Raw genomic sequence first — 27,222 nt, 5'->3', positions numbered from 1 at the left:
GCGTGGGGTGCGTGGATGCGTGGGGTGCGTGGATGCGTGGGTGCGTGCGTGGGTGTGTGGGTGCGTGGGTGGGTGCGTGGGTGTGTGCGTCTGTGCGTGGGTGGGTGCGTGGGTGTATGCGTGGGTGGGTGCGTGCGTGGGTGCGTGGGTGGGTGCGCGCGTGGGTGGGTGCGTCCGTGCGTGGGTGGGTGGGTGCGTGCGTGGGGTGCGTGGGTGCGTGCGTGGGTGCGTGCATGCGTGGGTGGGTGCGTGGGTGCGTGCGTGGGTGGATGCGTGCGTGGGTGGGTGCGTGCGTGGGTGCGTGGGTGGGTGCGTGCGTGCGTGGGTGGGTGCGTGCGTGCGTGTGTGCGTGGGTGCGTGCATGGGTGGGTGGGTGTGGGTGTGTGCGTGCGTGGGTGCGTGGGTGCGTGCGTGGGTGCGTGGGTGCGTGGGTGGGTGCGTGCGTGGGTGCGTGCGTGGGTGCGTGGGTGCGTGTGTGGGTGCATGGGTGCGTGCGTGCGTGCGTGGGTGCGTGCGTGCGTGGGTGCGTGGGTGGGTGGGTGCGTGGGTGCGTGCGTGCGTGGGTGGGTGGGTGCGTGGGTGCATGCGTGCGTGCGTGGGTGCTTGCTTGCGTGCATGGGTGGGTGCGTGGGTGCGTGCGTGCGTGGGTGGTGTGTGTGGGTGCGTGGGTGTGTGCGTGGGTGTGTGCGTGGGTGGGTGCGTGAGTGCGTGCGTGCGTGGGTGGGTGCGTGCATGGGTGCGTGGGGTGCGTGGGTGTGTGCGTGGGTGCGTGCGTGGGTGGGTGCGTGCGTGGGTGCGTGGGGTGCGTGGGTGCGTGCGTCTGTACGTGGTGGGTGCGTGGGTGCATGGGTGCGTGGGTGTGTGCGTGGGTGGGTGGGTTCCGTGGGTGCGTGCGTGCGTGGGTGGGTGCGTTCGTGGGTGCGTGGGGTGCGTGGGTGCGTGGGTGCGTGCGTGCGTTGGTGTGGGTGCGTGGGTGCGTGCATGGGTGTGTGTGGGTGGGTGCGTGCGTGCGTGTGTGCGTGGGTGCGTACGTGGGTGCGTGCGTGGGTGCGTGCGAGGTCCGTGTGTGCGTGGGTGGGTGCGTGCGCGCATGCGTGGGTGCGTGCGTGGGTGCGTGGGCAGGTGGGTGCGTGCGTGCGTGCGTGGGTGGGTGCGTGCTTGCGTGGGTGCGTGCGTGCGTGGGTGGGTGCATGGGTGCGTGCGTGCGTGGGTGCGTGGGTGCGTGGGTGGGTGCGTGCGTGGGTGGGTGGGTGCGTGGGTGGGTGCGTGCGTGCGTGGGTGCTTGCTTGCGTGCGTGGGTGGGTGCGTGGGTGCGTGCGTGCGTGGGTGTGTGTGTGGGTGCGTGGGTGTGTGCGTGGGGTGTGCGTAGGTGGGTGGGTGCGTGGGTGCGTGCGTGCGTGGGTGGGTGCGTGCATGGGTGCGTGGGGTGCGTGGGTGTGTGCGTGGGTGCGTGCGTGGGTGGGTGCGTGCGTGGGTGCGTGGGTGCGTGGGTGCGTGCGTCTGTACGTGGGTGGGTGCGTTGGTGCGTGGGTGCATGGGTGCGTGGGTGTGTGCGTGGGTGGGTGGGTTCCGTGGGTGCGTGCGTGCATGGGTGGGTGCGTTCGTGGGTGCGTGGGGTGCGTGGGTGCGTGGGTGCGTGCGTGCGTTGGTGTGTGGGTGCGTGGGTGCGTGCATGGGTGTGTGTGGGTGGGTGCGTGTGTGCGTCTGTGCGTGGGTGCGTGCGTGGGTGCGTGGGTGCGTGCGAGGGTCCGTGTGTGCGTGGGTGGGTGCGTGCGCGCATGCGTGGGTGGGTGCGTGGGTGCGTGCGTGCGTGCGTGGGTGGGTGCGTGCGTGGGTGCGTGGTCGGGTGGGTGCATGCGTGCGTGCGTGCGTGGGTGGGTGCGTGCTTGCGTGGGTGCGTGCGTGCGTGGGTGGGTGCGTGCTTGCGTGGGTGCGTGGGTACGTGCGTGCGTTTGTGGGTGTGTGCGTGCGTGGGTGCGTGCGTGCGTGGGTGCGTGGGTGGGTGCGTGCGTGCGTGCGTGGGTGCGTGCGTGGTGCGTGGGTGCGTGTGTGGGTGCGTGAGTGGGTGCGTGGGTGAGTGCGTGGGTGAGTGCGTGCGTGGGTGCGTGGGTGCGTGCGTGCGTGGGTGCGTGGGTGCGTGTGTGTGTGGGTGGGTGGGTGGGTGGGTGCGTGGGTGGGTGCGTGCGTGGGTGCGTGCGTGGGTGGGTGGGTGGGTGCGTGGGTGCGTGTGTGGGTGCGTGCGTGCGTGGGTGGGTGCGTGGGTGCGTGGGTGCGTGGGTGTGTGTGTGGGTGCGTGCGTGCGTGGGTGAGTGCGTGGGTGCGTGGGTGGGTGCGTGGGTGGGTGTGTGCGTGGGTGCGTGCGTGGGTGCGTGCGTGGGTGCGTGCGTGCGTAGGTGCGTGCGCGCCTGTATGTATTGTGACATTTCTATCTGTCTATTTCAGGTGGTGTGGTCTCCCAGTGTCTGGCTCATCTCCTGTAATGAAGCTGACGTCGTCTGGTAACGTGATGCTGGTCACCTTCTCCTTCAGCAGACAGAGAGATGGAGCCATCTTCAAGGCCTACTTCCAGGCCATTCCCAAAGCAGGAAAGACACACTATTACCACAGACAGTTATTTCACCAGATGTATAAAAAAATAAAAATATTTTTTATTTCACCTTTATTTAACCAGGTAGGCTAGTTGAGAACAAGTTCTCATTTGCAACTGCGACCTGGCCAAGATAAAGCATAGCAGTGTGAACAGACAACACAGAGTTACACATGGAGTAAACAATTAGCAAGTCAATAACACAGTAGAAAAAAATGGGCAGTCTATATACAATGTGTGCAAAAGGCATGAGGAGGTAGGCGAATAATACAATTTTGCAGATTAACACTGGAGTGATAAATGATCAGATGGGCATGTACAGGTAGAGATATTGGTGTGCAAAAGAGCAGAAAAGTAAATAAATAAAAACAGTATAAAAACAGTATGGGAATGAGGTAGGTGAAAAGGGTGAGCTATTTACCTATAGACTATGTACAGCTGCAGCGATCGGTTAGTTGCTCGGATAGCTGATGTTTGAAGTTGAGAGGAGATAAAAGTCTCCAACTTCAGCGATTTTGCAATTCTGTTCCAGTCACAGGCAGCAGAGTACTGGAACGAAAGGCGGCCAAATGAGGTGTTGGCTTTAGGGATGATCAGTGAGATACACCTGCTGGAGCGCGTGCTACGGATGGGTGTTGCCATCGTGACCAGTGAACTGAGATAAGGCGGAGCTTTACCTAGCATGGACTTGTAGATGACCTGGAGCCAGTGGGTCTGGCGACATTGGAGGAATATGTAGTGAGGGCCAGCCGACTAGAGCATACAAGTCGCAGTGGTGGGTGGTATAAGGTGCTTTAGTGACAAAACGGATGGCACTGTGATAGACTGCATCCAGTTTGCTGAGTAGAGTGTTGGAAGCCATTTTGTAGATGACATCGTTTTAAGTCGAGGATCGGTAGGATAGTCAGTTTTACTAGGGTGTGCTTGGCAGCGTGAGTGAAGGAGGCTTTGTTGCGGAATAGAAAGCCGACTCTGGATTTGATTTTTGATTGGAGATGTTTGATGTGAGTCTGGAAGGAGAGTTTGCAGTCTAGCCAGACACCTAGGTACTTATAGATGTCCACATATTCAAGGTTGGAACCATCCAGGGTGGTGATGCTAGTCGGGCATGCGGGTGCAGGCAGCGATCGGTTGAAGAGCATGCATTTGGTTTTACTCGCGTTTAAGAGCAGTTGGAGGCCACGGAAGGAGTGTTGTATGGCATTGAAGCTCGTTTGGAGGTTGGATAGCACAGTGTCCAATGACGGGCCGAAAGTATATAGAATGGTGTCGTCTGCGTATAGGTGGATCAGGGAATCGCCCGCAGCAAGAGCAACATCATTGATATATACAGAGAAAAGAGTCGGCCCGAGAATTGAACCCTGTGGCACCCCCATAGAGAAATATGAATAAAAAAAATATGAAGCATCCGCTTGGCATTTCCTCTAGTGAGTGGAAGCCAAGTGCCGGCCGGCAGTGGGAGAAGATGATGGATTTTGACCGTCATTCTGCAAATTTTGATATCGATGAAACATCTCAATACAGTTTTCTGTTCCCAAAACTAGAATCTGTTATGAACAGAGTGGACGCAGAAAAAGTTTTAGAAAAATGTAGTTCTTTAGACAGAAGCAAGGGAGAATTCAGTTATTGCACACGTGCACTTCACAGACTAGACGTTACCGAACGGAAATGTGCAAATATATGCTAGAACGCGCCAATAGGATCTCGCTCCTGCTTCGCTCTGCCCCCTATGACTCATTTGTTCCCGTTTGACATGACAGGCTGTGGTCCATCTTGATTTAGTTATAAAAAATATTTTCTATTACCACACACTACAACCCTGGGGATGGCACTGCTTGCCGAAACGCTGGTTGTAAATTCAATCATTGGGTGCATATTTAGAGTGTTCGACTTTCTTTCGTTCTTTATTACACCTCTGTAACAGACATTCTAGAATAAAGACCATGTCAGTCCAATGCCTTGGCTCTGGGAGCTAACACAAGTCTCCAAGATACTGTCTGTATTTTACAATAGGTCTTATGTCTATTACAGCTGTCCTATAGACTCCTGTTGATGTGTGGTCTGTGTCACCGTCGCCCCCTGTAGGTTGTGGAGGCTCTCTGTCCTCCTGGAATGGCACTCTGTCCTCTCCGTACTACCCTGCCCACTATCCCCCAAACATCGACTGCAGCTGGACCATACGGGTGAGCTCACACCCCAGGAGACCCACAGTGTGTGTGTGTGTGTGTGTGTGTGTGTGTGTGTGTGTGTGTGTGTGTGTGTGTGTGTGTGTGTGTGTGTGTGTGTGTGTGTGTGTGTGTGTGTGTGTGTGTGTGTGTGTGTGTGTGTGTGTGTGTGTTGACAGTAGGTCTCTCCACATTCCTGCATCTGAACCACTACTTCTCTCCGTTGTGTCTCTTTCAGGCGCCGTTGCCTGGATACCTGATCTCCATGACAATTGTGACGTTGAATATCCAGGACTCTTCGTCTTCGGACGGCTGTGAGAAAGACTGGCTGGACATTGGAGGGTCACCACAAGCGTTGCGATGGTAGCAGTACCTAGTGACATACTGCACAGTGAATGTGAATACTGTCTATGTGGTGTGTGCATGTTACATGAACTCTATGTATGTATTTAGTGACTTTAAAAACTCTACCTATATGTACATATCACCTCAATTACCTCGACTAACCGGTGCCCCCGCACATTGACTCTATACTGGTACCCCCTGTATATAGCCTCGCTATTGTTATTTTACTGCTGCTAATTAATAATTTGTTACTTTTATTTCTTATTTTTGTAGGTATTTTTCTTAAAACTGCATTGTTGGTTTTAAGGGCTTGTAAGTAAGCGTTTCACTGTAAGGTCTAGGTTTTGTTGTATTCAACGCATGTGACAGATACAATTTGATGTGTGTGTGTGTGTGTGTGTGTGTGTGTGTGTGTGTGTGTGTGTGTGTGTGTGTGTGTGTGTGTGTGTGTGTGTGTGTGTGTGTGTGTGTGTGTGTGTGTGTGTGTGTGTGTGTGTGTGTGTGTGTGTCATATTAACTGTGGTGTGTGTTGTCTCAGGCTGTGTAACCCCATGACTGACAGCAGCAGAAAGAAAACCTACTCCTCTCCCGTCTCTCTACACTTCCACTCTGATGAGTCTGTCACTCACAAGGGCTTCTACCTTCTCTACAGAGCCTTCTCCCCTGAGAGCAGTATGTCTTACACACCTCTACCTCACACCTGTCTCACACACCTCTACCTCACACCTCTACCACACACCTCTACCTCACACCTCTACCTCACACCTCTACCACACACCTCTACCTCACACCTCAACCTCACACCAGTATCACTCATCTCTACCACACACCAGTATAACACACTTGTCTCACACATCTCCACTACACATCTCTACCTCACACATGTATCCCACATCTCTACCACACATCTCTATCACACACCTGTATCACACATCTCTACCACACACCTGTTTCACACACCTATACCACACACCTAAACCTCACATCTTTAACACCTCTACCTCACACCTGTATCACACACACCTGTATCACACTTGTCTACCTCACACCTCTATCACACACACCTCTACCACACACCTCTACCTCACACCTGTATCAAACACCTCTACCACACACCTATACCACACACCTTTATCACACATCTCTACCACACACCTGTACCTCACACCTGTATCACATTTCTCTACCACACATCTCTACCACGCACCTGTATCACACACCTCTATCACACACCTGTATCACACACCTCTATCACACACCTCTACCACACACCTGTATCACACACCTCTACCACACACCTGTATCACACACCTCTACCACACACCTGTATCACACACACCTGTATCACACTTGTCTACCTCACACCTCTATCACACACACCTCTACCACACACCTCTACCTCACACCTGTATCAAACACCTCTACCACACACCTTTATCACACATCTCTACCACACACCTGTACCTCACACCTGTATCACATTTCTCTACCACACATCTCTACCACGCACCTGTATCACACACACCTCTATCACACACCTGTATCACACACCTCTATCACACACCTCTACCACACACCTGTATCACACACCTCTACCACACACCTGTATCACACACCTCTACCACACACCTGTATCACACACACCTGTATCACACTTGTCTACCTCACACCTCTATCACACACACCTCTACCAAACACCTCTACCTCACACCTGTATCAAACACCTCTACCACACACCTATACCACACACCTTTATCACACATCTCTACCACACACCTGTACCTCACACCTGTATCACATTTCTCTACCACACATCTCTACCACGCACCTGTATCACACACACCTCTATCACACACCTGTATCACACACCTCTACCACACACCTGTATCACACACCTCTACCACACACCTGTATCACACACACCTGTATCACACTTGTCTACCTCACACCTCTACCACACACCTGTATCACACACCTCTACCACACACCTGTATCACACACCTCTACCACACACCTGTATCACACACACCTGTATCACACTTGTCTACCTCACACCTCTATCACACACACCTCTACCACACACCTCTACCTCACACCTGTATCAAACACCTCTACCACACACCTATACCACACACCTTTATCACACATCTCTACCACACACCTGTACCTCACACCTGTATCACATTTCTCTACCACACATCTCTACCACGCACCTGTATCACACACCTCTATCACACACCTGTATCACACACCTCTATCACACACCTCTACCACACACCTGTATCACACACCTCTACCACACACCTGTATCACACACCTGTATCACACACACCTGTATCACACTTGTCTACCTCACACCTCTACCACACACCTGTATCACACACCTCTACCACACACCTGTATCACACACCTCTACCACACACCTGTATCACACACACCTGTATCACACTTGTCTACCTCACACCTCTATCACACACACCTCTACCACACACCTCTACCTCACACCTGTATCAAACACCTCTACCACACACCTATACCACACACCTTTATCACACATCTCTACCACACACCTGTACCTCACACCTGTATCACACCTCTTTCTCTACCACACATCTCTACCACCACCTGCACCTGTATCACACACCTCTATCACACACCTGTATCACACACCTCTATCACACACCTCTACCACACACCTGTATCACACACCTCTACCACACACCTGTATCACACACCTCTACCACACACCTGTATCACACACACCTGTATCACACTTGTCTACCTCACACCTCTACCACACACCTGTATCACACACCTCTACCACACACCTGTATCACACACCTCTACCACACACCTGTATCACACACACCTGTATCACACTTGTCTACCTCACACCTCTATCACACACACCTCTACCACACACCTCTACCTCACACCTGTATCAAACACCTCTACCACACACCTGTACCTCACACCTGTATCACATTTCTCTACCACACATCTCTACCACGCACCTGTATCACACACCTCTATCACACACCTGTATCACACACCTCTATCACACACCTCTACCACACACCTGTATCACACACCTCTACCACACACCTGTATCACACACCTGTATCACACACACCTGTATCACACTTGTCTACCTCACACCTCTACCACACACCTGTATCACACACCTCTACCACACACCTGTATCACACACCTCTACCACACACCTGTATCACACACACCTGTATCACACTTGTCTACCTCACACCTCTATCACACACACCTCTACCACACACCTCTACCTCACCCCTGTATCACACACCTCTACCACACACCTATACCACACACCTTTATCACACATCTCTACCACACACCTGTACCTCACACCTGTATCACATTTCTCTACCACACATCTCTACCACGCACCTGTATCACACACCTCTATCACACACCTGTATCACACACCTCTATCACACACCTCTACCACACACCTGTATCACACACCTCTACCACACCCCTGTATCACACACCTCTACCACACACCTGTATCACACACACCTGTATCACACTTGTCTACCTCACACCTCTACCACACACCTGTATCACACACCTCTACCACACACCTGTATCACACACCTCTACCACACACATGTATCACACACACCTGTATCACACTTGTCTACCTCACACCTCTATCACACACACACCTCTACCACACACCTCTACCTCACACCTGTATCAAATACCTCTACCACACACCTACACCACACACCTTTATCACACATCTCTACCACACACCTGTACCTCACACCTGTATCACATTTCTCTTCCACACATCTCTACCAAACACCTGTATCACACACCTCTATCACACACCTGTATCACACACCTCTATCACACACCTCTACCACACACCTGTCTATCACACACCTCTACCACACACCTGTATCACACACCTGTACCACACACCTGTATCACACACCTGTATCACACTTGTCTACCTCACACCTCTACCACACACCTGTATCACACACCTCTACCACACACCTGTATCACACACCTCTACCACACACCTGTATCACACACACCTGTATCACACTTGTCTACCTCACACCTCTATCACACACACCTCTACCACACACCTCTACCTCACACCTGTATCAAACACCTCTACCACACACCTATACCACACACCTTTATCACACATCTCTACCACACACCTGTACCTCACACCTGTATCACATTTCTCTACCACACATCTCTACCACGCACCTGTATCACACACCTCTATCACACATCTCTACCTCACACTTCTATCACACACACCTGTATCAATCACATCTACCACACACCTCTACCTCACACCTGTATCATACTCCTCTACCACACACCTCTACCTCACACCTGTATCACACACACCTGTATCAATCACATCTACCACACACCTCTACCTCACACCAGTATCACTCATCTCTACCACACACCAGTATCACACACACTTGTCTCACACATCTCCACTACACATCTCTACCTCACACATGTATCCCACATCTCTACCACACATCTCTATCACACACCTGTATCACACACCTATACCACACACCTAAACCTCACATCTTTAACACCTCTACCTCACACCTGTATCACACACACCTGTATCACACTTGTCTACCTCACACCTCTATCACACACACCTCTACCACACACCTCTACCTCACACCTGTATCAAACACCTCTACCACACACCTATACCACACACCTTTATCACACATCTCTACCACACACCTGTACCTCACACCTGTATCACATTTCTCTACCACACATCTCTACCACGCACCTGTATCACACACCTCTATCACACACCTGTATCACACACCTCTATCACACACCTCTACCACACACCTGTATCACACACCTCTACCACACACCTGTATCACACACCTCTACCACACACCTGTATCACACACACCTGTATCACACTTGTCTACCTCACACCTCTATCACACACACCTCACACCACACACCTCTACCTCACACCTGTATCAAACACACTCTACCACACACCTGTACCTCACACACCTTTATCACACATCTCTACCACACACCTGTACCTCACACCTGTATCACATTTCTCTACCACACATCTCTACCACGCACCTGTATCACACACCTCTATCACACACCTGTATCACACACCTCTATCACACACCTCCACCACACACCTGTATCACACACCTCTACCACACACCTGTATCACACACCTCTACCACACACCTCTACCACACACCTGTATCACACCTCTACCACACACCTGTATCACACACCTGTATCACACTTGTCTACCTCACACCTCTATCACACACACCTCTACCTACACACCTCTATCCTCACACCTGTATCAAACAACTCTACACACACCTACACCACACACCTTTATCACACATCTCTACCACACCTGTACCTCACACCTGTATCACATTTCTCTTCCACACATCTCTACCAAACACCTGTATCACACACCTCTATCACACACCTGTATCACACACCTCTATCACACACCTCTACCACACACCTGTATCACACACCTCTACCACACACCTGTATCACACACCTGTACCACACACCTGTATCACACACACCTGTATCACACTTGTCTACCTCACACCTCTACCACACACCTGTATCACACACCTCTACCACACACCTGTATCACACACCTCTACCACACACCTGTATCACACACCTGTATCACTCTTGTCTACCTCACACCTCTATCACACCTTTATCACACATCTCTACCACACACCTCTACCTCACACCTGTATCAAACACCTCTACCACACACCTATACCACACACCTTTATCACACATCTCTACCACACACCTGTACCTCACACCTGTATCACATTTCTCTACCACACATCTCTACCACGCACCTGTATCACACACCTCTATCACACACCTGTATCAAACACCTCTACCACACACCTCTACCAAACATCTCTACCACACACCTCTGTCACAATCCTCTATCACACACCTGTACCATACACCTGTATCATGCACACACCTGTATCACACACCTCTACCACACATCTGTATCACACTTCTCTACCACACACACACACACTTTACACACACACACACACACACACCACACACACACACACACACACCTCACACACACATTTCTCACACACACACACACACACACACACACACACACACACCTCACACTTCTATCACACACACCTGTATCAATCACATCTACCACACACCTCTACCTCACACCTGTATCATACTCCTCTACCACACACCTCTACCTCACACCTGTATCACACACACCTGTATCAATCACATCTACCACACACCTCTACCTCACACCTGTATCAAACACCTCTACCACACACCTCTACCAAACATCTCTACCACACACCTCTGTCACAATCCTCTATCACACACCTGTACCACACACCTGTATCATGCACACACCTGTATCACACACCTCTACCACACATCTGTATCACACACTTCTCTACCACACACACACACACACACACACACACACACACACACACACACACACACACACACACACACACACACACACACACACACACACACACACACACACACACACACACACACACACACACACACCTCTCCCACACACCTGTATCACACCTCTACCACACACCTGTATCACACACTTCTCTACCACACACACACCTGTATCAAACACCTCTACCACACACCTGTATCACACACCTGTAGTCACACACCTCTACCACACACCTGTATCAACCTGTATCAAACACCTCTATCACACCTGTACCACACACCTGTATCACACACTTCTATCACACACCTGTACCACACACCTGTATCACACACCTCTATCACACACACCTGTATCACACACCTCTACAACACACGCACCTGTATCACACACCTCTACCTGTATCACACCTCTACCACACACCTGTATCACACCCCTCTACCACACACCTGTATCACACTCTATCACACACCTGTACCACACACCTGTATCACACACCTGTATCACACACCTCTATCACACACACCTGTATCACACACCTCTACCACATACCTGTATCACACACCTCTATCACACACCTGTATCACACACACACCTGTATCACACACCTCTACCACCCACCTGTATCACACACCTCTACCACAGACCTGTATCACACACCTCTACCACCCACCTGTATCAAACACCTCTATCACACACCTCTATCACACACACCTGTATCACACACCTCTACCACACACCTGTATCACACACCTCTACCACACACCTGTATCACACACCTCTACCACACACCTGTATCACACACCTCTATCACACACACCTGTATCACACACCTCTACCACACACCTGTATCACACATCTCTACCACACACCTGTATCACACACCTCTACCACACACCTGTATCACACACCTCTATCACACACCTCTACCACACACCTGTATCACACACCTCTACCACACACCTGTATCACACACCTCTACCACACACCTGTATCACACACCTCTATCACACACACCTGTATCACACACCTCTACCACACTCCTCTATCACACACCTCTACCACACACCTCTATCACACATCTCTACCACACTCGCACCTGTATCACACACCTCTACCACACACCTGTATCACACACCTGTACCACACACCTGTATCACACCCCTCTACCACACACCTGTATAACACATCTCTACCACACACACACCTGTATCACACACCTCTACCTCACACCTGTATCACACTCCTCTACCTCACACCTGTATCACACAACTCTACCTGACACACCTGTTTCACACACCTTTACCAAACAACTCTACCACACACACCTGTATCAAACACCTCTACCACAGACACCTTTATCAAACACCTCTACCACAGACATCTGTATCAAACACCTCTACCACACACCTGTATCAAACACCTCTACCACAGACACCTGTATCAAACACCTCTACCACAGACACCTGTATCAAACACCTCTACCACAGACACCTTTATCAAACACCTCTACCACAGACATCTGTATCAAACACCTCTACCACACACCTGTATCAAACACCTCTACCACAGACACCTGTATCAAACACCTCTACCACAGACACCTGTATCAAACACCTCTACCACACACCTGTATCAAACACCTCTACCACAGACACCTGTATCAAACACCTCTACCACAGACACCTGTATCAAACACCTCTACCACACACCTGTATCAAACACCTCTACCACAGACAGCTGTATCATACAACTCTACCACAGACACCTCTATCAAACACCTCTACCACACACCTGTATCACACAACTCTACCTGACACACCTGTTTCACGCACCTTTACCAAACAACTCTACCACACACACCTGTATCACACTTCACTACCACACACACACACACCTGTATCACACACCTCTACCTCACACCTGTATCAAACACCTCTACCACAGACACCTGTATCAAACACCTCTACCACACACCTGTATCAAACACCTCTACCACACACCTGTATCAAACACCTCTACCACAGACACCTGTATCAAACACCTCTACCACACACCTGTATCAAACACCTCTACCACAGACACCTGTATCAAACACCTCTACCACAGACACCTGTATCAAACACCTCTACCACAGACACCTGTATCAAACACCTCTACCACAGACACCTGTATCAAACACCTCTACCACAGACACCTGTATCAAACACTCTCTACCACACACCTGTATCAAACACCTCTACCACAGACACCTGTATCAAACACCTCTACCACAGACACCTGTATCACACAACTCTACCACAGACACCTGTATCAAACACCTCTACCACAGACACCTGTTTCACATCTCTACCCCACACCTGTATCACACAACTCTACCTGACACACTTTTACCAAACAACTCTACCACACACCTCTACCTCACACTTCTACCACAAACTAGTAAGACAGCAAGTGTAGTTAATTTGGATGGGAAACTTACTCCTCAGACTGAAGTGTCGCCACCTGCGCCGCCAAATTGTTAACTTTCACAGGCGCCGACTGGTAGAGGCTTCAGAGGGCTGTTACATGTGCTAGCAAGGCAGAGGTGCTAGGGTTCAAGACTTCGGTGGAATCAGGAGGACGTGGTACTGGCTGAGCAAGCAGTGTGACGTCCTTTACACTAGCCAATACAGAGCTATACAACCCGAAATACTCAACTCTACCATACAAACTGAGACAGACCTGTAGATTCCAGGTTCTCACCCATACAGAGATACTGTAGTCAGTCTCTCTTTCTCTCATCTCTCCCTTTCTCAACCCCCGCTCTCTCTCTTCAGTGTGTCCTCGCCAGTTCCGCTGTGGGGATGGGAGGTGTGTTCCTCTCAGGAAGGTGTGTGACGGAGTCAGAGACTGTTCAGATGGACGGGACGAGGCTAAATGCTGTATGTTATCCTCAACACTCCTCACATACTGTACATGTATCCAGTAAGGATGACGAAGATCACCATAAGTGATCTGCCTGTGCACTAAGTACTGTATTTCTTCAAAACAAGACCAGTATATTGTGTTGTGTGTAGCGACCTGTCGTCCAGGTGAGGTGTATTGTAGGAACGGTCAGTGCCGGCCTCACAGCAGCCAATGTAACAGCCAGAGTAAATGTGGAGATAGCAGCGAGGAGGCCGACTGTGGTGAGTACCATACACATGCCTGGACCACACACTTTATCTTAATTATAAACTACTTATAATCATTGCATTGTTTGTTCATCATAAGGTTGTGTGAGACCATTTGTTACTTGTCTTCATTATGCCAGCTGCATGGAGGACTGGTCTGTGGTAAGGATGGCCCCTCTCCCCATTTCTGGGTCTTGGTGCGTTTCTGTGGGTGTGTGTGTGTGTGCGTGCGTGCGTGCGTTCCCTAGGTCAGGTGTTTACTCTGTAATAATAATGTCCCCGGGGGATGGCAGCCGTTTATGTGCTCCTAACCAACTGTGCCGTTTTAAAAAAAAAAAAAATTGTTTACAACTTATTTTGTACATAATGTTGCTGCTAACGTATCGTATGACCAAACATAGTTTCTGGATATCAGAACAGCGATTACTCACCTCGAACAAACTTAATTTGCTGGCACTAAGTGTAACGGTTGTCATCTGGAGATAGAGAGGACCAAAGCGCAGCGTGGTTAGTGTTCATCATTTTAATGGAAAACTGAACACTTCAAAACACAAAACAACAAAGTGACAACCGAAACAGTTCTATCTGGTGCAGACACACAAAGACTGAAAATAACCACCCAGAAACCACCACAGAAAACAGGCTACCTAAATATGGTTCCCAATTAGAGACAATGACTAACACCTGCCTCTGATTGAGAACCATATCAGCCAAACAAGAAACCCAATCCCAGAAACACAAAACATAGAATACCCACCCAACTCACGTCCTGACCAACTAAAACAAAGAAATAACACAAGAACTAGGGTCCAGAATGTGACACTAAGACTGAACTGAACAAGCTGTATAAGGCCATAAGCACGACAAGAAAATTCTCATCCAGAAGCGGCACTCCTAGTGGCCGGGGACTTTAATGCAGGCAAACTTAAATCCGTTTTACCTCATTTCTACCAGCATGTCACACGTGCAACCAATGGAAAAAGCTCTAGACCACCTTTACTCCACACAAGAGATGCATACAAAGCTCTCCCTCACCCTCCATTTGGCAAATCTGTCCATAATTATATCCTCCTGATTCCTGCTAACAAGCAAAAACTAAAGCAGGAAGTACCAGGGACTAAGCTCAATATGGAAGTGGTCAGATAATAAGGATGCTATGCTACAGGACTGTTTTCCTAGCACAGACTGGAATATGTTCGGGATACATCCAATTGCATTGAGGAGTATAACACCTCAGTCACCGACGTCATCAATAAGTGCATCGACGACGTCCCCACAGTGACCATGTGTACATATTTGAACCAGAAGCCATAGATTACAGGCGACATCTTCACCAAGCTAAAGGCTAGAGCTGCTGCGTTCAGGAGTGGGACTCTTATCCGGACGCTTATAAGAAATTCCATTACGCCCTCAAGACAAACAATCAAACAGAAAAACCATCAATACAAGTCTAATATTGAATACTACTACACCGGCGCTGGCGCTCGTCGGATGTGGCACGGCTTGCAAACTATTACGGAAACCCAGCTGCGGGCTGCCCAGGGAATCAAGCATACCAGACAAGCTAAATGCCTTTTATGTGTGCTTTGAGGCAAGCAACACTGAAGCATGCATGAGAGCACCAGCTGTTCGGGACGACTGTGTGATCACGCTCAGACCTTTAACCAGGTCAACATTCACAAGGCCGCAGGGCCAGACGAATTACCAGGATGTGTACTCAGAGCATGCATGTACCAACTGTAAAGTGTCTTCAATGACATTTTCAACCTTTCCCTTGACGAATCTGTAATACCGACATGTTTCAAGCAGATCACCATAGTCCCTGTGCCCAAGCAAGCGAAGGTAACCTGAATAAATGACTACCGCCCTGTAGCACTCACATCGGTAGCCATGAAGTGCTTTGAAAGGCTGGTCATGATTCACATCAACACCATCATCCTGGACACCCTAGACCCACTCCAATTCGCACACCGCCCGTACAGATCTACAGATGACACAATCTCAATCGCACTCCACACTTCCCTTTCCCACCTGGACAAAAGGAACACCTACGTGAGAATGCTGTTCATTGACGACAGCTCAGCGTTCAACTCCATAGTGCCCACAATGCTCATCAGTAAGCTAAGGACACTGGGACTAAACACCTCCCTCTGCAACTGGATCCTGGAATTCCTGACGTGCCGCCCCCAGGTGGTAAGAGTAGGCAACAACACATCTGCCAGGCTGATCCTCAACACGGGGCCACTCAGGGGTGTGTGCTTATTCCTCTGCTGTATTCCCTGTTCACCCACGCCTGCGTGGCAAGCCTAACTCAACACCATCATTAAGATTGCTGACTACACAACAGTGTTGTTCTCTCTTTCTCTCGGAGGACCTGAGCCCTAGGACCATGCCCCAGACTACCTGATGAATCCTTGCTGCCTCCAGTCCACCTGGTCGTGCCGCTGCTCCAGTTTCAACTGTTCTGCCTGCGGCTATGGAATCCTGACCTGTTCACCTGACGTCCTACCTGTCCCAGACATGCTGTTTTCAACTCTCTAGAGACAGCAGGAGCGGAAGAGATACTCTGAATGATGAACATTTGAACATCTTGGCCATGTTCTGTTATAATCTCAACCTCGCACAGCCAGAACAGGACTGGCCACACCTCATAGCCTGGTTCCTCTCTAGGTGTCTTCCTAGGTTCTGGCCTTTCTAGGGAGTTTTTCCTAGCCACCATGCTACACCTGCATTGCTTGCTGTTTGATGCTTTAGACTGGGTTTCGGTACAGCACTTTGTAACATCGGCTGATGTAAGGGCTTTATAAATACATTTGATTTGATTTGATTTGGTAGATCTGATCACCGACAATGATGAGACAGCCTATAAGGAGGTCAGAGACCTCTCCCTCAACGTGAGCAAGACAAAGGAGCTGATCGTGGACTACAGGAAAAGGAGGGCTAAACACTCCCCATTCACACCAACGGGGCTGTAGTAGAGCAGTTCCTTGGTGTCCACATCATCAACAAACTATCATGGTACAAACATACCAAGACAGTCGTGAATAGGGCACGACAACACCTTCTTCCCCTCAGGAGACTGAAAAGATTTGGCATGGGTCCCCTGATCCTCAAAAGTTCTACAGCTGCACCATCAAGAGCATCCTGACAGGTTGCATCACCGCCTGGTATGGCAACTGCTCGGCATCTGACCATAAGGCGCACAGAGGGTCCTGTGTATGGCCCAGTACATCACTGGGGCCAAGCTTCCCCTGCCATCCAGGACCTCTATACCAGGCGGTGTCAGAGGAAGGCCCAAATATTTGTCAGAGACTCCAGTCACCCAAGTCATAGACTGTTCTATATAATAATAATAAATATGTTCTCTCTACTACCGCATGGCAAGTGGTACTGGAGCACCAACTCTAGGTCCAAAAGTTTCCATAACAGCTTCTACCCACAATCCATAAGACTGCTGAACAATTAATCAACTGGCCACTCTGACTATTTACATTGACCCCCTTCCCCCTTTGTTTTACACTGCTGCTACTCGCTGTTTATTATCTATGCAGAGTCACTTCACCCCGACCTACATGTACAAAATTACCTCGACTAACCTGTACCACCGCACACTGACCCAGTACCGGTACCACCTGTATATAGCCTCATTACTAACCTGTACCCCTGCACATTGACTAACCGGTACCCCCTGTATATAGCCCTCATTACTAAGCTGTACCCCTGCACATTGACTAACCGGTACCCCTGTATATAGCCTCATTACTAACCTGTACCCCTGCACTTTGACTAACCGGTACCCCCTGTATATAGCCTCATTACTAACCTGTACCCCTGCACATTGACTAACCGGTACCCCTGTATATAGCCTCATTACTAACCTGTACCCCTGCACTTTGACTAACCGGTACCCCCATATATAGCCTCATTACTAACCTGTACCCCTGCACATTGACAAACCGGTACCCCCCTGTATATAGCCTCATTACTAACCTGTACCCCTGCACTTTGACTAACCGGTACCCCTGTATATAGCCTCATTACTAACCTGTACCCCCTGCACATTGACGAACCGGTACCCCCTGTATATAGCCTCATTACTAACCTGTACCCCTGCACTTTGACTAACCGGTACCCCCTGTATATAGCCTCATTACTAACCTGTACCCCTGCACATTGACTAACCGGTACCCCTGTATATAGCCTCATTACTAACCTGTACCCCTGCACATTGACTAACCGGTACCCCCTGTATATAGCCTCATTACTAACCTGTACCCCTGCACATTGACTAACCGGTACCCCCTGTATATAGCCTCATTACTGACCTGTACCCCCGCACATTGACTAACCGGTACCCCCTGTATATAGCCTCGTTATTGTTATTTTATTGTGTTACTTTTAATTTATTTTTTTACTTTCGTTTATTTAGTAAATATTTTATTATCTCTATTTCTTGAACTGCATTGTTGGTTAAGGGCTTATAAGTAAGCATTTAACGGTAAGGTTCGGGGCATGTGACAAATAACATTTGAATTGATTTGTTGTCCCCCCAGCAGGTCACTGCTACCACATGTGCCACAACAAGGTGTGTGTCTCCAAGTCCTCCGTTTGTGATGGTGTCATAGACTGCAAGGACCGCAGTGATGAGATCAACTGCACTAAAGCATGTGAGTCCGTCTGTCAATTGGTCCATCCGTCCTTCTATCCGTCTGCATCTTTCTTTGTTTATATTCATCCAATCCTCAATCCCTCTCTCTTTCTCTGTTTTCCCCTCCCTCCCTCTCTTTCTGTGTGTCCAGTCCATAAGGGCTGCTCTCCATCCTCCTATAAGTGTGCCAATGGGAAGTGTGTGAATAAGATCAACCCAGAGTGTGACGGCATCAAAGACTGTTCTGATGGATCAGACGAGACGCGCTGCGGTGAGACTCATTACCACTTATAACACACGTATGAACCTACACATAGCAGTTATAACACAAGCATGAACCTACACATACCAGTTATAACACACGTATGAAATTACATATACCAGTTATAACACATGTATGAACCTACATATACCAGTTATAACACATGTATGAACCTACATATACCAGTTATAACACATGTATGAACCTACATATACCAGTTATAACACATGTATGAACCTACATATACCAGTTATAACACACATATAGTTATAACACACGATACATTTACATTTAAGTCATTTAGCAGACGCTCTTATCCAGAGCGACTTACAAATTGGACGTATGAACCTACATATACCAGTTATAACACATGTATGAACCTACATATACCAGTTATAACACACGTATGAACCTACATATACCAGTTATAACACACGTATGAACCTACATATACCAGTTATAACACATGTATGAACCTACCAGTTATAACACACGTATGAACCTACATATACCAGTTATAACACACGTATGAACCTATATATACCAGTTATAACACATGTATGAACCTACATATACCAGTTATAACACATGTATGAACATACCAGTTATAACACACGTATGAACCTACATATACCAGTTATAACACACGTATGAACATTTACATATACCAGTTATAACACTTACGTATGAACCTACATATACCAGTTATAACACATGTATGAACCTACATACACACCAGTTATAACACACGTATGAACCTACATATACCAGTTATAACACACGTATGAACCTACATATACCAGTTATAACACACGTATGAACCTACATATACCAGTTATAACACATGTATGAACCTACACCTACACCAGTTATAACACATTTTTACACCAGTTAATGTTCATAAATGACCCCCAGGTTGTGGCACCCGGCCCAGGAAGCGTGCTAAGATAGTGGGCGGGTCTGATGCGTGGGGACATAAATGACCCAGGGGCGTGGCAGAACGTGGCAGGTCAGTCTACAGATGGAGCGCTATGGGCATGTGTGTGGAGCGACCCTGGTCACCAGCCGCTGGCTCATCTCTGCACACTCACACAGGCTTCCAGGACTCTGACACCAGGCTACAGGAGGGGTCAGGAGATGCTTAGTTATTGTAGTCAGCATTGCTGTGTTCACCAGTTTCGTTTACATTCGTGATGATGATCATCATCGTCAACATCATGCATAGTGGGCGGGTCTGTCCTCCTCATCATCATCATCATCATAGTCCTGCTGCACATCATCATCATCATCATAGTCCTTGTCATCATCATCATAGTCCTTATCATCATCATCATAGTCCTTATCATCATCATCATAGTCCTTGTCATCATCATCATAGTCCTTATCATCATCATCATAGTCCTTGTCATCATCATCATAGTCCTTGTCATCATCATCATAGTCCTTGTCATCATCATCATAGTCCTTGTCATCATCATCATAGTCCTTGTCATCATCATCATAGTCCTTGTCATCATCATCATAGTCCTTATCATCATCATCATAATCAAATCAAATCAAATGTATTTATATAGCCCTTCGTACATCAGCTGATATCTCAAAGTGCTGTACAGAAACCCAGCCTAAAACCCCCAAACAGCAAACAATGCAGGTGTAAAAGCACGGTGGCTAGGAAAAACTCCCTAGAAAGGCCAAAACCTAGGAAGAAACCTAGAGAGGAACCGGGCTATGTGGGGTGGCCAGTCTTCTTCTGGCTGTGCCGGGTAGAGATTATAACAGAACATGACCAAGATGTTCAAATGTTCATAAATGACCAGCATGGTCGAATAATAAGCAGAACAGGCAGAACAGTGGACTGAAACTCATGTCAGGCAGTCCTGGGACATGGTCCTAGGGCCCACAGTCAGGTGGACTGGGGACAGCAAGGAGCCATCATGTCAGGTAGTCCTGGGGCACGGCCCTAGGGCTCAGGTCCTCAGAGAGAGAAGAAAGAGAATTAGAGAGAGCAGGTCCTGGCCCGGGTGGAGAGAGAGAGAAAGAAATGACCAGAGAATTAGACTGGAGAGCATATGACTGGGGTGGCCACGGTCCTCTTCTGGCTGTGTCCTCTTCTGGCGGGTGGAGATTATAACAGAACGTGGCCAAGATGTTCAAATGTTCATAAATGACCAGCATGGTTGAATAATAGTAAGGCAGAACAGTTGAAACTGGAGCAGCAGCATGGCCAGGTGGACTGGGGACAGCAGGAGTCATCATGTCAGGTAGTCCTGGGACATGGTCCTAGGGCCCAGGCCAGTTGAAACTGGAGCAGCAGCATGGCCAGGTGGACTGGGGACAGCAAGGAGTCATCATGTCAGGTAGTCCTGGAGCATGGTCCTAGGGCTCAGGTCCTCCGAGAGAGAGAAAGAAAGAGAGAAGGGAGAGAATTAGAGAATGCACACTTAGATTCACACAGGACACCGAATAGGACAGGAGAAGTACTCCAGATATAACAAACTGACCCTAGCCCCCCGACACATAAACTACTGCAGCATAAATACTGGAGGCTGAGACAGGAGGGGGTCAGGAGACACTGTGGCCCCATCCGAGGACACCCCGGACAGGGCCAAACAGGAAGGATATAACCCCACCCACTTTGCCAAAGCACAGCCCCCACACCACTAGAGGATATCTTCAACCACCAACTTACCATCCTGAGACAAGGCCGAGTATAGCCCACAAAGATCTCCGCCACGGTACAACCCATCATAGTCCTTATCATCATCATCATAGTCATCATCATTATCATAATAGTCATCATCATCAGCCCTCATAATCATCATCATCATAGTCCTCATCATCATCATCATAGTCCCTCATCATCATCATCATTTGTCCTCCTCCTCCTCCTCCTCATCATCATCATCATCATCATCATTATAAATTGTATTTCAATGTTTAAGGACTCTTGGAAGATTAGTTCAAATGGGGACTAAAAGAGATCAAATCAAATCAAAAATCCAAAACATCATCGTCCTTATCATCGTTATCATCATCATCATTACTGTAATAATGATTAGTGTGCCTGTGTACTTCAATATGTGTCCCTGCATGGCTGTGTGTGTAGGTACTCTGATGCGCGGTCTTGGCGTGCCTACATGGGCGTGCGTGTGATGAACACGGCCAGCAACGCTGCAGCCACCAGACAGATCCGTCGTATCATCCTCCACTCCCAGTACGACCAGTTTACCTCTGACTACGACATCGCCCTGCTGGAGCTCAGCACCCCTGTCTACTTCAATGACTTGGTACAGCCCGTCTGTGTCCCCGCCTCTTCCCACGCCTTCACCACCGGGACTAGCTGCCACGTCACGGGCTGGGGGGTCCTGATGGAGGATGGTAAGAGTTGCCCAGGGATAACGGCTGATGTTGGATACCTGGCAGAAAATAGACAATGTGTCCAACATGACAACTGACACACTTTGGTCTCTTTGGAATCCTTGTACGATTTGCTAGTTACCCGTTCATACAACATTCTATAAAGAATGTTCTGTTGAGTTCAGGGCTTGCACATATTTTTGTTGTTGTAAATGCCAGGTAAATACTAACTCTAACAGAACTAGCTATACAAAACAAAGTGTTACTGACTTCCTGTGTTTGTTCCAGGTGAGCTGGCATCTCTGCTGCAGGAGGCCACAGTGAAGATCATCAACAGGAACAACTGTAACAAGCTATATGAGGACGCTGTCACTCCCAGGATGCTGTGTGCTGGCAACCTGCAGGAGGGAGTGGATGCCTGTCAGGTGAGGAGGGGTTTCTGAGTGTGTGGTGTGTGTTTGTTTTGTCATTATGTATGTTAAAGTGCCTCTACATTGTCTTTGCTGAGTTTTATCTGTGTGTATGTTTTCCTGTTTACGTGTCTGTCTGTGTTTAAACGTGTGTGTGTGTGTGTTTAGGGTGACTCAGGGGTCCTCTGGTGTGTCTAGAGAGGGTCGGTGGTTCCTGGCGGGGATCGTGAGCTGGGGAGGGGGTGCGCTCGGCAGAACCGCCCTGGAGTCTACACACAGGTCACCAAGTTCACGGACTGGATCCACCTGCAGACTAAAGGACAGGTCTGACAGACAGCAGACTGACAGAGCGCGTCTGGATGACATCAGCATGTGAACAGACTCAGTGGCTGGCACCATGTGACTGTAACAGGGGGTAAAAGACATCACCACGCAGCCCCTGTTTTATGATTTATACCAGGCCCCATGTCACTGACATCATTATCAACTGTTACTCCCCACCCCATCATACCCACCCCTCTTCATGTATGGCCAAGCACCTCTCTTTGTCCTCCTGACTGCTCCTCTCTCCCCACTTGTCCCTTATCATTCCAGTGGTCTGTCTGTCCTGACTGTTCCCCCTCTCCACTTCCCCTGTCCCCACTCCTGATTATCCCAGTGGTGTATTTGTTCTCTGTGAAGTGACCACTTGGAGATGATGATGTGCCTGGTTTATCTCATGTCCACACTGCACACAGCAATTGAAGTGGAATGAGTTTTCTATGTCGTAGTACAATGTGCTGTAGCGAGTGTGTTATTATGTCTATTTACATTGTGTGTGCATGGCTGTATTTGTGAACATATGTACTGTATCATTGTATGAATATGTACAGTACCAGTCAAAAGTTTGGACTTCTCATTCAAGGGTTTTGCTTTATTTTTTACTATTTTCTACATTGTAGAATAATAGTGAAGACATCAAAACTATGAAATAACACATGAAATCATGTAGTAACCAAAAAAGTGTTAAACAAATCTAAATATATTTTAGATTTTAGATTCTTTAAAGTAGCCACCCTTTGCCTTGATGACACACTTTTGGAATTATCTCAACCAGCTTCATGAGGAATGCTTTTCCAACAGTCTTGAAGGAGTTCCCACATATGCTGAGCACTTGTTGGCTGCATTTTCCTTCCCTCTGCGGTCCAGCTCATCCCAAACCATCTCCAATTGGGTTGAGGTTGGGTGATTGTGGAGGCCAGGTCATGTGATGCAGCACTCCATCACTCTCCTACACAGTCTGGAGGTGTGTTGAGTCATTGTCCTGTTGAAAATCAAATGATAGTCCCACTAAGCGCAAACCAGATGGGATGGTGTATCGCTGCAAATGCCTCCTCCATGCTTCACGGTGGAAAACACACCTGCGGAGATCATCCGTTCACCTACTCTGTGTCTCTCACAATGACACGCAGTTGGAACCAAAAATCTCAAATTCGGACTCATCAGACCAAAGACAGATTATCTCAGTCTAATGTTCATTGCTCATGTTTCTTGACCCAAGCAAGTCTCTTCTTATTGGTGTCCTTTAGTAGTGGTTTTCTTTGCAGCAATTCGACCATGAAGGCCTGATTCGTAGTCTCCTCTGAACAGTTGATGTTGAGATGTGTCTGTTACTTGAACTCTGTGAAGCATTTTTTGGACTGCAATCTGAGGTGCAGTTAACTCTAATAAATGTATCCTCTGCAGCAGAGTTAACTCTGGGTCTTATTTTCCTGTGGCGGTCCTCAAAGAGCCAGTTTCATCATAGCGCTTGATGGTTTTTGCAACTGCACTTGAAGAAAATGTCGAAGTTCCTGAAATGTTCTGTATTGACTGACCTTCACGTCTTAAAGTAATGATGGACTGTCGTTTTCTCTTCACTTACTTGAGCTGCTCTTGCCATTAAATGGACTTGGTCTTTTACCAGATCTTCTGTATACACCCCTACCTTGTCACAACACAACTCATTGGCTCAAACGCTACTTAAACGAAGAAATTCCAAATGAACTTTTAACAAGGAACACCTGGTAATTGGAATGCATTCATGAAGCTGGTTGAGAGAATGCCAGAGTGTGCAAAGCTGTCATCAAGGCAAAGGGTGGCTACTTTGAAGAATCTCAAATATAAAATATATTTTGATTTGTTTAACACTCTTTTGGTTACTACATGATTCCATGTGTTATTTTATAGTTTCGATGTCTTCACTATTATTCTATAATGTAGAAAATAGTCAAATAAAGGAAACAATTGAATGAGTAGGTGTTTCCAAACTTTTGACTGGTGCTGTATATTATGAGCCTGTTTGATTTATAGGCAATATTCTATTTAGATTATATTTGTTTTGAGGTAAACGTTCCCTGTGTAGGGGATAATATGGTCTGTTTCAAATGTACACTGTTATCTTATACTAGTATGATATCCTTCATTGAGACGAGTGACTAAGGCTTCTTTTACTAATAGCCTCGGCACCTAAGTGAGGGTTGCTGCCCCCTCTTTCCAAGATACCAGCGGCTCACAGTGGCCATTGTATGACATCACACCTCAATCATCCAATTCCATTTCAACATGTTTTATTTCCTAACACTTTTTATTAAGATGTAAATGAAAAAAAACAATCCCGTTTATTAATTTGTATTTAGATTATTGAAGGAGTTAAATCCATATTAAACAGAGCGCTTATGTGATATGTTCAATGTGTGTGTTGTCTATTTGTGTCTGTACACTGTACACAGAAAAAAGGGATTCTTCGGCTGTCCCCATAGGCAAACCCTTTTTGCTTCCAGATATAACTCTTTTGGGTTCCATGTAGAACCCTCTGTGGTAAAGGGCTTTACATGAAACCCAAAAGGGAACCAAAAGGAGGGTTCTACCTGGAACCAAACAGGGTTCTTTAAAGGGTTCTCCTATGGGGACAGCCGAATAGCCATTTTAGGTTCTCGATAGCACCTTTTCTTCTAAGTGTACCTTTTGTTTTGTTGCCTTTCGTAATGTTGTCTGTCTGCTCATTTGATCTTTGTATGATGTACCGACAAAAGGATGTTACTAGTAGGTTGTGTAGTAGGTTGTGAAGCTCAAACCATCATGCCATTGTATGAGTCTCTCTCTAGATGGCACTATTGTCTACATGTTGTCTATTGTTTACACATGTACGTACACCTGCTGATTGGACTGTACATTTCACCAAGACTCACTAAACATGATAGATATCCTATTTATACTGAACAAAAATATAAATGCAACATGTAAAGTGTTGGTCCCATGTTTCATGAGCTGAAATAAAAGATCCCAGAAATGTTCCATACGCACAAAAGTTTATTTCTCTCAAATTTTCTGCACAAAAAAGAATTTCTCCTTTGCCAAGATAATCCATCCACCTGACAGGTGTGGCATATTAAAGCTGATTAAACAGCATGATCACTGCAAAGGTCCACCTTGTGCTGGGGACAATAAAAGGCCACTCTAAAATGTGCAGTTTTGTCACATAACACAACGCCACATATGTCCCAAGTGTTGAGGGAGAGTGCAATTGGCATGCTGACTGCAGGAATGTCCACCACAGCTTTTGCCTGAGAATGTAATGTTTATTTCTCTACCATAAGCCACCTCCAACGTTGTTTTAGAGAATTTGGCAATACGTCCATCTGTAACCACGCAGGCCCAGGACCACATCCAGTTTCTTCACCTGCGAGATCATCTGAGACCACCTGGACAGTTGATGA

At 48.1% G+C, this 27,222-nt stretch overlaps 1 protein-coding gene across 1 annotated transcript in view; it reads left to right on the top strand.

Annotated features, from left to right (window-relative positions):
* LOC118374197 (suppressor of tumorigenicity 14 protein) overlaps nucleotides 1-23,815 on the top strand; it is a 44,480-nt gene extending 20,665 nt beyond the window's left edge. Inside the window, exons 8-20 of the mRNA XM_052484243.1 lie at nucleotides 2,443-2,583; nucleotides 4,671-4,770; nucleotides 4,991-5,094; nucleotides 5,636-5,769; nucleotides 14,473-14,577; nucleotides 14,713-14,823; nucleotides 19,362-19,475; nucleotides 19,608-19,727; nucleotides 20,634-20,685; nucleotides 20,718-20,799; nucleotides 22,778-23,096; nucleotides 23,364-23,500; nucleotides 23,684-23,815. Of these exons, the coding sequence (XP_052340203.1) occupies nucleotides 2,443-2,583; nucleotides 4,671-4,770; nucleotides 4,991-5,094; nucleotides 5,636-5,769; nucleotides 14,473-14,577; nucleotides 14,713-14,823; nucleotides 19,362-19,475; nucleotides 19,608-19,727; nucleotides 20,634-20,685; nucleotides 20,718-20,799; nucleotides 22,778-23,096; nucleotides 23,364-23,500; nucleotides 23,684-23,815 (1,651 nt within the window). The remainder of the gene's footprint in view (nucleotides 1-2,442; nucleotides 2,584-4,670; nucleotides 4,771-4,990; nucleotides 5,095-5,635; nucleotides 5,770-14,472; nucleotides 14,578-14,712; nucleotides 14,824-19,361; nucleotides 19,476-19,607; nucleotides 19,728-20,633; nucleotides 20,686-20,717; nucleotides 20,800-22,777; nucleotides 23,097-23,363; nucleotides 23,501-23,683) is intronic.
* Nucleotides 23,816-27,222: the final 3,407 nt, after the last annotated feature.

The sequence above is a fragment of the Oncorhynchus keta genome, chromosome 28 (assembly GCF_023373465.1).
Source record: "Oncorhynchus keta strain PuntledgeMale-10-30-2019 chromosome 28, Oket_V2, whole genome shotgun sequence".
In the NCBI taxonomy this organism is placed as follows: domain Eukaryota; kingdom Metazoa; phylum Chordata; class Actinopteri; order Salmoniformes; family Salmonidae; genus Oncorhynchus; species Oncorhynchus keta.
The sequence above is the reverse complement of the archived record's forward strand: the minus strand, read 5'-3'. Positions and strand labels throughout refer to the sequence as shown.